We start from the raw sequence: 14,118 nt of genomic DNA, 5'->3' as shown, positions 1-14,118 counted from the left end.
AGAAAGCTGAAACTGGATCCTTTCCTTACTCCTTATACGAAAATTAATTCAAGATGGATTAGAGACTTAAATGTTAGACCTAAAACCATAAAAACCCTACAAGAAAACTAGGCAATACCATTCAGGACGTAGGCATGGGCAAGGACTTCATGTCTAAAACACCAAAAGCAATGGCAACAAAAGCCAGAATTGACAAATGGAATCTGATTAAACTAAAGAGCTTCTGCACAGCAAAAGAAACTGTCATGAGAGTGAACAGGCAACTTAATGGGAAAAAATTTTTGCAATTTATTCATCTGACAAAGGGCTAATATCCAGAATCTACAAAGAACTCTACTTCTGATTTTTAAAATTTAAATTGCCCTACCTTGCTTTGGGAATAAAAGGAAAATACTCTTTTAAAGAAGTATTGGCTAATCCATGTATTAACCACCATTTCCTTTAAGAATCATGTGTTTCTGATTCCTTATTGTGAACATGCAAGAGCTCAAAAGTTTTTCTATTTACTTGATCACTGGTTTTAACATGGTAATTTAGAGTTTTAACTTTTTTGAATTTGGATTCAGCTTTTTAAGTTATATTTGTTTTGTACAGCAACAAACCATAAGACATTGTGATATTCTCTTGGTAGTCATCCAACTACCACTTGAATATCTTGGTATACAGATTGAATGTGTTTGTAGAGTATTTCATACTGAGATCTATAAAATACAGGTTTATTTCTATTATACTATTTATTTGTAATTACACGTAACATTATTTTTGTTGGACTAGAGGGTTCAGAGGACCTGATCAAATCCTTTATATCATAAATGAAATACTACTTTATAATTACATGGGTAGAGTGATTAGTAGTATGGTGTGTGCTATGAGCTCATAGAGTTTCCTATTCATTTTTGTGTGCCCAGCATTTTGCATAGTGCCTGGCCCGTAACTGACATTTCATACATATCATTTGGTTCATGGATACTTAGCAAATTTAGTAAAAACAGTCAAGTTGTGCATAACTACTTAGTCATTATGTTACTCTTTTAATATTTTTCCAAACCACTGCATACATAAATACAAGAATTTTATTCTTTTCTAAGCCATTCCTTTTCAGTGATCTGCTTGAGAATGGTAGTTAAAGTAATGTCTTTTATTGTTTTCAGCAGCCTTATAAATTATGGTAATTGATATTTGGAATCTGATAACGGCACTTTAGCTCCTAAAAGTCTGGTGTTGAGAAGTTCTTTAAATTATAGCATTTAAACTTCATTTAGATATGGTGTTGAAAATGTGCTTTTAATTCATGATAGTGCTTTTAAAGATGATGAACTTGAGGGCTTAGATGTAAAGTACTTTCAAAAGGATCACACCGCTGATTGTGTTAGAGCCTGGATTTGAATTTCTTATTCTGATTGCAAAGTCCATTATCTTAATTACCTTATATCACCATAATGGGAATCTGAAGTAAAACTGAAATAGTGAACCTCAGACTGGGCATTCTTTCTTTGCTTCTGTGCTGTATTTCTCTGTACCCCATAGTTCATTCTTGAGTATTTCTCTTGGGCACGCCCCTCATTTAAGTGTCTGTCCTCCATTCTTTACATTTAAAGCCAATCAGTTGCCCAGTCATCAAGTATTTATTATATACTCCTATGTCCTATCACTGTCCTACACGCTATAAGAAGAACTGTGCACACAATTCCTAACTTTTAAGTAAGTTAGCTCGTGAACTACTGGCTGGAAATTTAATAGAACTTTTGAAAAGAAGGATATGGGGAGTAACAGTTGGCTTCAAAGAGAATCAGACTGATGGGCAGAGTCAGTCATAGGAATTGGTTGGCTCTTTATTAGTACAAATTAGTATAATGTCTTTGGTATTTTAAAACTTACATCTTTCAAATGAACACTGTTTTTGCTTATTTTTTATGGAATACTATATTTTGTATTTTTTAACTTTTATATTTCAAAAAGTATGTAATGCTGCTATACAGAGTTGAATTGTGATATAATAGATTTTGTGACCTGTTGATTCTACCACCTTTTCATTATTTTGCACATCCGCAGGTTCTCACTTTCCTCCATACCCTTTTTAAATTTCTTAGTTGATTATTGTAATTACTCCCTTGCCTTGCTCCCTTGCCTTGGATTCTCAATTCTTTTCTGTTTTCTTGCTTTGACAAACTTACTTGGTTAAAATACAGCCTTGCTTAAATTCATTACTCTGTGTTCCTCACCTGTACACATGCAGCTGAATATATTTGAGAGAAAATACACAACCATGATCTCTGTTACTACTTTAAATTCTTCATTATTAAATTCAGGTTGGTCCTTCATCCTTCTTGGCCGTCATGGTAGATTTCCCTAGTCTGTCTGTACTTTCGTTTTCCCAGAGTGCTATTTCATATCTTTTTTTCTTCAAAGCCCGATGAATCCTTTTGCAGCCTATTCCCGATGGCTTTATATCCTAATTCATTGAAAAAAAAAACAAAACAGAAGCAGTGAGAAAATAATTTCTACCAGCTTTTACTTGCTTCTGTACTCCTAATTGCTTTTGGGCCCTTATATCTTCTCTCTTATTTCATTACTAAACTATTTATACTCCTGATTAGAGCTACCCCTTTACTTGTCTAGTAAATTTAATCCCTTCTTGCTTCTGTAGGAACATTGCTTTAGAAATTATCATTTGGTAGCATCAACATTACCTTCTTTGTTGGATTATTACTACCAGAATTCATTCATTTGGAAAATATTTATTGAGTACTGTGTGTCTGGCATAGTTCCAAGTGCTAAGAATATGTGAATGGAGCTTACAATCTAGTTGAAAAGACAGTAAGCAAAAAAGATACTAAAAAACTTCATATCAAATGTTAGAAAATAGTAACATGCTTTGGAAAATAAAAAATAGAGCAGGTAAGAGAAGATGGAGGGAGAGTCCTAGGTAAGGGGTGCAGATTGCAGTATTAAATAGGATGTTTAAGGTAGGCAGCTGTGTGGATGTGTGGGGTGGGAAGAGTGCTAGGCAAAGGGCAAAAAGTTCTAAAGCAGAAAGAGTGTAGTGCATTGTTGAGGAAATGCAGGGAAGCCAGGGTGGCTGGCAGAGCAGCCTGAAAGAGAGTACTAGGGAAGTAGGTCAGAAACTTGAGTAGGGTCGGTGGGAGGGTCAGATCACGTAGGACACCTGCTGATCACTTAAAGGCCTACTCTTCTATTCTTACTGAACTGAAACACTGCAGAACTTTTTTGCAGATCTTCATTTTAAGAAGATTTCTGGCTGCTGTATTGAGAACAGACTGCAGTGAGGGGCAGGGGAAAGCTATTCTAAGGTTTTTGGAATCATCAGGTGAGAGACAGTGATGGCTTAGTCTGAGGTAGTGGAGGTGGTGAGAAGTTATCAGAAGCAGGTTATGTTTTTAAAGTAGAAGCACCAGGATTTGCAGGAGTGAATGTGATGTCAGAGAAGAGAGGACTTGAAGGGGATACTTGGGTTTTCAGCTTGGGCAATTGAAAGGATGGAGGTGTCGTGTGAGCTAGAGAAAGCCATAGTAGAGGTTGGCAGAAGGAGGAGCAGGGATGAGAGAGATCAAGAGTTCACGTTCGGACATGTTCAGATGTCTCCCAGAGCACAGTTTCTGTCTTTAACTTCTGTAGTCACTCAGCATCTCTAAACAGGAAGAATCCGGTCTTTGGGCAGCTGGGAGGTTTAGGCATTGGGCACGGAGAATCTGAACTAGAATTACAGCAGTGGAAAACCGGTTATGAATGGTCTCCCACTTACAGTAGTTCAGTGTAATGATGTCTTTTACTTTACCATGCTCCTGACAGCAATACACACTCAGTGGAAACTGTATTTCAAATTTTGTATTTTTGTCTTTTCCTGGGCTAGTAATTTGCTGTGTGATACTCCCTAGTGATGCTGGGCAGCAGCAGCAAATCATAGCTCGCAGTCAGCCACGGGATCACAACATGCACAGTAGATACTCTACAGTGTACTGTGTTGCCAGCATTTTTCTGGATGCTCTTATTTTTTGTGTTTTCACATCTCATCATGTCGACAAAACATCCATCTATGTGTAGTATTCAATACTGTACTACAAAATAGGCTTTGTGTTAGATGATTTTGTCTAGCTCTAGGCTAATGTGAGTGTTCTGAGCGTGTTTAAAGTAGGTTAGGCTAACCTATGATCTTGGGTAGTCTAGGTGTATTAAATGCATTTTTCCTCACAGTATTTTTGACTTTCAGTGGATTTATTGGGATTTAACACAGTCATAAGTCAAGGAGCATCTGTAATGACAAATAGTATAAAAAAGGAAGATCACTTTATCTTTCAGCCTAGGTGATGGAAAAATTATGCAAACCGGGAGGAGAAATGCATTTTAGGGGGAAAATACTGAGTTTGGTTTCAGGGGTGGTCCAGTAATTCAACCAGGTAGAAATATTCACTACGTATTTAGACATGTGTGTGTTAAAGTAGAACTCCATGGTGAAAAAAGTTTGGATTTTGATATTGGTAAACTGAGAGATGATTACTGAAAACATGAAAACTGTTAGAAAAGAAAAGAAAACTAAGCAGAGACCTTTGGGTGAATGATCTCTCTCAGTGTAAAGGGCCAGTAAAGAGCTAATCTGGGACTGGGCATGGTGGGTCAAGCCTGTAATCCCAGCACTTGGGGGGGCCGAGGCGGGTGGATCACTGGAGGTCAGGAGTTCGAGATCAGCCTGGCCAACATGGTGAAACCCCGTCTCTAGTAAAATTAGAAAAATTAGCTGGATGTGGTGGTGCATGCCTGTAATCACAGCTACTTGGATGGCTGAGGCATGACAATCACTTGAACCCAGCAGGCGGAGGTTGCAGTGAGCCGAGATTGCGCCACTGCATTCCAACCTGGGTGACAGAGCGAGACTCTGTCTCAAAAAAAAAGAAAGAAAAAGAAAAAACCACAGCTAATCTGAGTAATGAATTGGAACTGTAAAGACAGAAATGGTGGTTGATAGTTGCTAATGATGGAGATAGGACACAGCAGATAAGCACTGAGAAAAGACTTGAAGTTTTCAATGGAGATAAATTAATTTCTTTGAAAAGAGCAGAGTCAGCAGACAACTCTACCCTATTTTTTTCTTGGTGTCCAATACCACTTATCCTTTAAAACCCAGCTCAGATATATGCCAAATAATATGCCAAATATATGCCAAATGTTTGTCGAAAGCTTACAGGTCTCATATTATGCTAATATTACATGAGTTTATTATTAATTCCTACGTCAATTCTATGATGTAGATACTGTTTCCCACTTAGCTGTTGAAGACTAGAGAGTTAAATTAATTTGTCCAAGTTTGTATAGTTAATGGTATGAAAATATAATTGAATCCAGGCACACCAGTGTCAGAATCCATACTTTTAGGCTCATGTTCTTTGACATCTTCCTAGTTATTCACTAACAGAATTTAATCACATTCAGACTGACTAGCTCTCGGGGCTGTGGATACTAAGAGTTGCAGGCAGTTTATATTGTCAAAGAGCTTATAATCTAGGTAAGGATAAGTGATATTTGTAATTTTCTTAAAATGATAAGTAATACTGTAAGATAGTCTATGGTAAGTGACAAATGAGGGATATGGTAATAAGTAATGAGAATTGAGAGGATGAAATGGCCAATCTAGGGCCAGGTGTTATGGAAGGTTTCATGAAAGGAATAATGTTTGATCTGGACCTTCAAGGATCAGAATTATTGTGACTGCAGGTGATGCATATGGATAGAGATAAAATAAGTGGGGGAGGTATTTCAGATAACAAGAACAGCTGGAGCAAAGGCATAAATAGAGGAAAGGGTAAGATGTGTTTGGGGAAAATTACATAGTCCAGTTGAGGTGGTTAATGTGGCCAGAATGGGTGAAGGATTGGAAAGGAAGACTAACGTCAGGTTGTGAATAATACTGAGTGGAGATCCATAGAAAGCTGTGAGTTCACACTGGGTTTTGTTTAAAATAGAACTCTGTAGTTCTCAAGTATTTACTTCTTGGTTTAAATATATCCATATTTAAAGAAACATTTTATTTTATTCTTAGAATGCCAATTAATGAAAACAGAACGACCAAAGCCAAACACATTTATAATCAGATGTCTCCAGTGGACCACTGTTATAGAGAGAACATTTCATGTAGATACTCCAGAGGAAAGGTAAGAAATTCATTTGTTTTCATTTTGTGAAAAAGCAACACTCCATCTAATGTATTTGTGTCTGACTTTATTATTTGTAAATATATGTAAATACATTTTTTAAATGCTATAGTCTCTAAATTCTTGGTTCTGGCATAATACATGAATAACGGTGGCTTACAAAATAATATTTAATACATCAGAACCTCTGGGCATGCTAGAAGATATACTTTCAGAGAAACAGAACATTTAAATGTTAAAATATACATTTAAAAAGACATTTTTGGCCTGGCACGGTGGCTCACGCCTGTAATCCCAGCACTCTGGGAGGTCAAGGCGGGTGGATCATGAGGTCAGGAGATCAAGACCATCCTGGCTAACACGGTGAAACCCCGTCTCTACTAAAAAAATACAAAACAAATCAGCTGGGCATGGTGGCGGGCGCCTGTAGCCCCAGCTACTCAGGAGGCAGAGGCAGGAGAATGGCGTGAACCCGGGAGATGGAGCTTGTAGTGAGCCGAGATCGCACCACTGCACTCCAGCCCGGGCGACAGAGCCAGACTCCGTCTCAAAAAAGAGAGACATGTTTTAGCCAAACTACCTTTTTTAAAAAATCGTATGATTGTATTCATACTTGCAATTCTGAGGCTAGCGGTAGCAAAAGATTGCAATTAACATGCCATTCTAAATGAATTGCAAGTGGCTGCCTGGAGCACTAGGTTGCTAAGGATTCTGAGATTGGGTCTAAGGAGCGGGAGGGAGGATTAATTAACATTGACTGTCATTATTGCTAAAGTGGGTAGTGACAACACTGTAGTAACCAACTCATTAACTTCATCGGGTCCACGTTTTTCTCCTCCTGATCTATCAGTTTTTACAACTACTTCCCAATTCTGTATCCGCTCACTCTGATACTGAGTTAGGTCCAGCGACCACAGTCACAAAACCGTTATCCTGTACATGTTATATTTGATCCTAATCAGCAGCTTTGTGAAGTTAAATCTTATTAGCCTTATTTGCCAAATGAATACATTAAGTTTTAACAGTCTTGTCTAAAATTTTAATAAAAGCACAATGGTAAAGTATTATTTTAATAACCCTTTTGATCAGTAGAGTAAATGGTAATGTATGATTGATTAAGAAATATAGAAAAGAGTTAAGCATTGATAATATTTTCTTTTGTGTACTTCCAATCTTATTCTGTACAGATGTTATTAGGCCTTTAGTATATATACCGTTCTGGGTATGGGTCCCCGAGCTCCACCCCTCCCCGCATACCCTCCCCTCCCTGTACACCCTCCCCTCCCCACCATTGATCCAGGGGCTTTTCTCCCTTGATAATTAATACTGAGCTTTCAGTTTGTTGATATGTCCACCCATAATCCATAACCACTAAGTTGGGCTAATTCCTATGTATCTTTTCAGATCTGAACTTAAAATGTTATTTTTCCTACAAAACCTCTGACTCTTATAGACTAGACAGGTTCCCCGGCTAGGTACTTAGATATTTTCCTTTGTACCTTTTCTGTCAAGTATATTATAACTGTAATCCTTGTTTGCCTTTCTCACTAAACTTTAAGATTCTTGATAGCAAAGATCATGGCTTCCTTGCTCATTTAAAAAATCTTTAGCACATAGTCCATGGCCCAACACAGTATTTATTGACCGGCTGGATGAATGAAACTTTTCCCATGTCAATATATATTCTTTGAAAATGTTATTCTTAGTGGATTTTTAATATCGAAGCATAATTCGTTTTGCCATTTGTGTTTACAAAGCTGGATTTCTGTCAGATCTTAAGACTCTAAAGTCCTCTGCTATTCCTGTAATAATATACTATTCTGAACCATCAGTTTTCATTTGCATTTATAACTATAAGAAAAAACAGTATTAGTACAAATGAAAAACAGCATACTTATATTTGCCATTAGTTTGTGCATTTCTGTATACCTCTAGAATCTGGTGTTTGGAAATTCTATATGACTCTAGATATCATTGAAGACTTAGGGTTAGTGTGAGTTAGAAAAAACTCTCTGTTTTTAGTATTCTGCCCAGTCTAAAATTTTTACCTGTCGTAAACTAAATGTATATCTCTTACCTATCTTACATTTATTTCAGTACATGATATAAGGTTGGACTCTTATTTTTTCCTCAATGGCAAGCCCATCGTCTCATCTCCATTCATTAGATAATCCATTTTTTTCTCACTGATTGTGGATAACACATATACATATTTGGGCTTTTAGGATTTAGTCTTTTTTCCCCCTTTGACCTTTCTGTATTCTAGCATTAACACCACATGGCTTTAATTAGATAAACTTTATAAAATTTTTAACTGTTAATATAGCAACATATCCCTTTTTTTTTTTTAAATAAAAATGGTCTTAGCTACATTAGTGCATTCTTTTAAAAAATTATGGTAAAAAATTACATAATGTGAAATCCTCTTCCATTTGGAAGGGTATAATAGAGTATTGTTAACTATGTGCATATTGTTGTACAGCAGATCTCTAGAACGTTTTCATCTGGCATGACTGAACCTCTGTTCCCATTGAACAACAGCTCTCCATTCCCCTATCCCCAGCCCCTGGAAACCACCGTTCTACTTTCTGCTTCTGTGAATTTGACACTTTAGACACGTCACATAAGTGGAATCATACAATGTTTGTCCTGTTACTGTCTTATTTCACTTAGTATAATGTCTTCAGAGTTAATCCATGTTGCAGCATAGTAGAGGATTTTCTTCTTTTTTAAGGCTGAATAATATTCCATTGTATGTATGTAACACATTTGCCTTCTTTCTTCTCTTGAGACAGGGTCTTGCTCTGTCACCCAGGCTGGAGTGCAGTGGTGTGATCATGGCTTACTGCAGCCTGGAACTTGGGGCCAAGGGATCCTCCCAGCTTAGCCTCCCCAGTAGCTGAGATTACAGCTGCACATGCAACTAATTTAAAAAATTTTTTTTTTTTTTTTTTCTGTAGAGACAAGGTTTCTCTATGTTGCCAGGGCTTGTCTGGAACTCCCGGCCTCAAGCAGTCCTCCTCCCTCGGCTGGAATTACAGGCATGAGCCACACTCCTGGCCAATACGTTTTCTTTATTCATTCATCTGCTGATGGATATTTAGGTTGCTTCCACCTCTTGTCTATTGTGAATAATGCAACAATGAGTATGAGAGGGCGGATATTTATTTAAGTTCCTCATTTAACTTTGTTCGAATAAATATCCAGAAATGTGATTGCTGGTTCATATGGTAGTTCTACTTTTAATTTTTTGAAGAATCTCCATACTGTTTTCTATAGCATCTACGTTATTTTACATTCCCAACAATGGTGTACAAGGTTTTAATTTCTCCACATCTTTGCTGATACTTATTTATTTTTTATGTTGTTGGTTTTTAAAAATAACAGCCATCCTAGCAGGTGTAAGGTGATATTTCATCGTGGTTTTGATTTGAACTTCCCTGATAATTCATAATGCTAAGCATTTTTCGAATACCTGTGTATCATTTGTATGTCTTCTTTGAAGAAATGTCTATTCAAGTCTTTTGCCAAGTTTTTACTTGTGTTTCTGTTTTTTGTTTTCGCTATTGAGTTGTAGGAGTTCCTTATACATTTTGAATATTAAGTCCTTATCAGACATATGGTTTGGAAATACATTCTCTCATTCTGTAGTTTGCTGTTTTGTTCTGTTGTTTGCTGTTTTGTTCTGTTGTTTGCTGTGCAGAAGCTTTTTATTTTGATATAGTTCTACTCATCTCTTACTGCTTTTGTCAGCATCAAGAAATCATTTCTAAGGACCAAGTTATGAAACTTTTCTCCTGTGGTTTTTTCCTAGGAGTTTGTAATTTCATGTCTTATATTTATTCTTCGATCCATTTTGAGTTCGTTTTGTGTGTGTAAAATAAGGCTCCACTTTTATTCTTTTGCATGTTGATACCCAGTTTTCCCAGCACCAATATATTTCCACATTGTGTTAGTCATGGCACTCTTGTCAAAGATCATTTGACCATATATATATGGTTTTATTACCTGGGCTCTCTGTTCTGTTCCATTAGTCTATATGTCTTTATGCCAGTACCAAACTGTTTTAATTACTGAAGCTTTAGAATGCATTTTGAAGTCAGGAAGTATGAAGCCCTCAGCTTTTTGCTTTCTCAAGATTTTTTCAGCTATTTGGGATTCTTTATGGTTTCCATATGAATTTTAGGATTGTTTTTTCTGTTTCTGCAAAAATGCTGTAGGATTTTGAAAAGGATTGCATTGAATATGTAGCTTACTTTGCGGTATTGACATGTTAACAATATTAAACCTTCCAGTGCATGAACATGGGATATCTTTCCATTTATTTGCGTCTCCTTTCATTTCTTTCAGCAATGTTTTGTAGTTTTCAGGGTACAAATCTTTCACCTTCTTGGTTAACTTTATTCCTAAAGTATTTTATTCTTTTTGATGCTTTTGTAAATGGTATTTGCCTTAGTCCCTTTGGGCTGCTACAACAAAGTATCATAAACCGAGTAGCTTATAAACCATAGAAATTTATTTCTGACAGTTCTGGAGGCCAGGTGTTTAAGTTCAAGGTGTTGGCAAATTCAGTGTCTATAGAGGGCCCTCTTCACAGTTCATAGAAGGTGTCTTTTCCCTGTATTGTCACCTAGTAAAAGTGTCAAAGGAACTCTCTGAGGACTTTTCTGTAAATGCTCTATTTTAATTTATGAGTTCTATCATGACCTCACAAAGGCCCACTTCTTAATACCATCACCTTTGGGGTTAAGTAACCCAGAACATTTATTCTTTTGTAGATCTAGTGTCTGCAGACAATAACAATTTTATCTCTTCATTTCTGATAGTTTTATGTGTTATTTCTCTGTGTTTTTAAGCAATGTTTAATAATTTTGATGATAGCACATACACCTTTTTTCCTTATTTTATTGGATACACTTCACTTATTTACTGTTAAATATGATTTGTATATGTACTTTATTATGCTGCACATGACCATTCACAATATAAACAAAGATTATTTTTCTCTCTTACAGCTAACTACTTTCACTATCACAGCCATGGCCACTATACTCACACTCACATACAGAGACAAATGTACATGCGTACACATATACCTCACCCCCACCGTGTTCCAGATACATTGAACTCTTTGTTGTTTCCCAGGTACTAATGCTATACTGTGCTCTTACATTACCTGTAGCTCTTTCCTTCTTGCCCTTTTGCCCCTACTGCTAGGAACACCTCATATCCTTTGCTTGTCTCTTGCTCATCCTGGTCAGTACCAATTCATTTTGCACATCTACATTCAAGAATTACCTTTCTCTTTGGGTCCCCATCACAAACTATTATTATTGTTAGAACACCACTGTACTCAGTGTATAATTGTATCATTTTACCCATAACATTTTATTATACTTTCTCATAATACCAAGGCCCCCCCCATCAGACTGTAAGTTCTTCCTAAGCCATTCCTTATTTAAACTTTAGGAGCACACATGTATTAGACATTTAATTAAATATTTATTAGTAAATGAATAATCAGTTGGTGAAAATTGTTTGATTTTTGCGTAAGTAGTATATGTACTTTTAAAATATTAATGTACTTCTTTCATAGAGGTCTCCATTATGTTTTTCAAATTAATTACATTTTTACACATTACTTAGGAATTAGAAGATTGAATGCCCACTTTCAGTTAGTCAGGTACTTTCACCTGATACTCTTTTGCAGGAATTACCCCTCATACCCCTCCATCCTCACCAAATGGTGTAGGGTTATAGTTTAAGTATCATGAATTATGATGAATTAGGTAATTTGGGTCAGTAGTCCAGCTAACTACCATGAGTAAAGCTGGAAAAGACTTTAGTTTTTGTTTTTTAAAAAGGCACCAGAGAGCTGATAAGGCTAAGATTTATGGGGCCAAAACTTTATTGAGAAAAGAAACCCAGAGAGTGAACCTACTTTTCCCTTTGGGTTACCTGTTAGTTCTTGAAGTAGTATTGGAGATGGAGACATTTTGAGTAGCTCCCAGAGCTAGGAGTGATATTTTGGAATCTAGGATCTACCAAAGAGGAGACATGGTAAACCACTACGTTTTGGTATTGATAGCTTAAAGGACTGTGCCCTATTAGAAAGAGTAAACTGGAAATAGATTTGCTTTGAGAGGATTGACGTATAATTATAAATTATTTCAGTCCTGAAATTGAGTGAAGGTGATTCAACTTTGCTAGTTTTCTAGGAGCTTGCTAAAAGCAAATCTAAATTCTCTCTAACAGAATATTGTGTCTTCCTAGACCTCACATTACCTCAATTTTCATGTGCTACGTCCAGGACTTGTTAAAAAATGAGTACACGAAAATTCAACACAATGTGGCCAAAATAACAGAGGGAAAAACAGACAATAGAATTATATTCATAGGAACTCTAGATAAAAGAACTATGCATTAATTAGTATGTTCAAGTATATTAAGATTGGGTGATTCTGCAGAGGGAAAGTATAAAAAAGAAACAAATGGATAATAGCTTTGATTTGTAATCAAGGTAAAATTAAAAAGAAAGAACCCCATAGAAATTCTAAAATTGAAAACAAAACATTTGGAATTGTGAGTTCTAGCAGACGGCTTTAATGGCAAAGTAGACCTCACATTAGAGACAATTAGTGAACTCAAAACTACGTCAGAACAGAACGTTTATAATGAAACATGCAAAGATAAGAGGATAGAAAATAAAAGTAAGAATAGAATGTAAGATAAAAAGAATGTAGTGAGAATGTCTTACATATATATAATTGGAGCTTCAGAAGGAGAGGAGAGAATAGAGCAAAAAGCATTTGAAAATACGATTGAAATTTTTAAAAAATGGCTAAAGATGTCAAACCATAGTTTCAAAAGTCCTATAAATCTCAAGTAGGAAAAATATGAAGCAAATCCCTAATCTCATTAGACTATTCAAAAACAAAGAGAGTGTGAAAATCCCCAATATAGATAGAGAAAAAATGTACTTTGCTTTCAGAGCAGCAACACCTAGACCAAAAGGTAATGTATCAATATGTGGGATGGAATAATAATGAAATATAATGGAATGATGTTCCCAAATAATGGAATGATAATGGAATATTTCCAAAGATGATGAAATGATATCCCCAAAGTTCTGAAAGAAAATGAATGCTAAGAAACAACTTTTTTCCATGAATAAAAGTAAAATGAAAATATTTTCAGTAAACAGTTGATAGAGGCTGGGCATTGTGTCTCATGCCTATAATCCCAACACCTTGGAGGCTGAGGCAGGAAGATCACTTGAGCCCAGGAGCTCAAGACCAGCCTGGGCAACATAGTGAGATTCTGTCTCTACTCCCCTCACTCCTCCCGCCGCCAAAATTTGATAGGATTTCTCACCAGCACACCTGAAATAACTAACCTAGTATTTTTTTTTTAATTATTATTATTATACTTTAAGTTCTAGGGTACTTGTGCACAACGTGCAGGTTTGTTACATATGCATACATGTGCCATGTTGGTGTGCTGCACCCATTAACTCGTCATTTACATTACGTATATCTCCTAATGCTATCCCTCCCACTTCCTGCCTCCCCACAATAGGCCCCAGTATGTGATGTTCCCCTTCCTGTGTCCAGGTGATCTGATTGTTCAATTCCCACCTGTGAGTGAGAACATAAGGTGTTTGGTTTTCTGTTCTTGCGATAGTTTGCTGAGAATGATGGTTTCCAGCTGCATCCATGTCCCTATAAAGGACACAAACTCATCCTTTTTTTATGGCTGCATAGTATTCCATGGTGTATATGTGCCACATTTTCTTAATCCAGTCTGTCACTGATGGATATTTGGGTTGATTCTAAGTCTTTGTTATTGTGAATAGTGCCACAATAAACATACGTGTGCATGTGTCTTTATAGCAGCATGATTTATAATCCTTTGGGTATATACCCAGTAATGGGATGGCTGGGTCAAATGGTAT

The 14,118-nt window shown here is 36.4% G+C and overlaps 1 protein-coding gene across 2 annotated transcripts in view; it reads left to right on the top strand.

Moving 5' to 3' along the window:
• The window catches only part of AKT3 (v-akt murine thymoma viral oncogene homolog 3), a 363,232-nt gene that overhangs the window by 180,631 nt on the left and 168,483 nt on the right, over positions 1-14,118 (top strand). For both annotated transcript variants that reach the window (XM_011981159.1, XM_011981158.1), the window contains exon 4: positions 6,053-6,164. In XM_011981159.1, coding sequence (XP_011836549.1) covers positions 6,053-6,164 — 112 coding nt within the window. The remainder of the gene's footprint in view (positions 1-6,052; positions 6,165-14,118) is intronic.

This window comes from Mandrillus leucophaeus, unplaced genomic scaffold, assembly GCF_000951045.1.
Source record: "Mandrillus leucophaeus isolate KB7577 unplaced genomic scaffold, Mleu.le_1.0 Scaffold220, whole genome shotgun sequence".
NCBI classification, from domain to species: domain Eukaryota; kingdom Metazoa; phylum Chordata; class Mammalia; order Primates; family Cercopithecidae; genus Mandrillus; species Mandrillus leucophaeus.
Note: the sequence above shows the minus strand (reverse complement) of the source record. Positions and strands in the feature narration are given on the sequence as shown.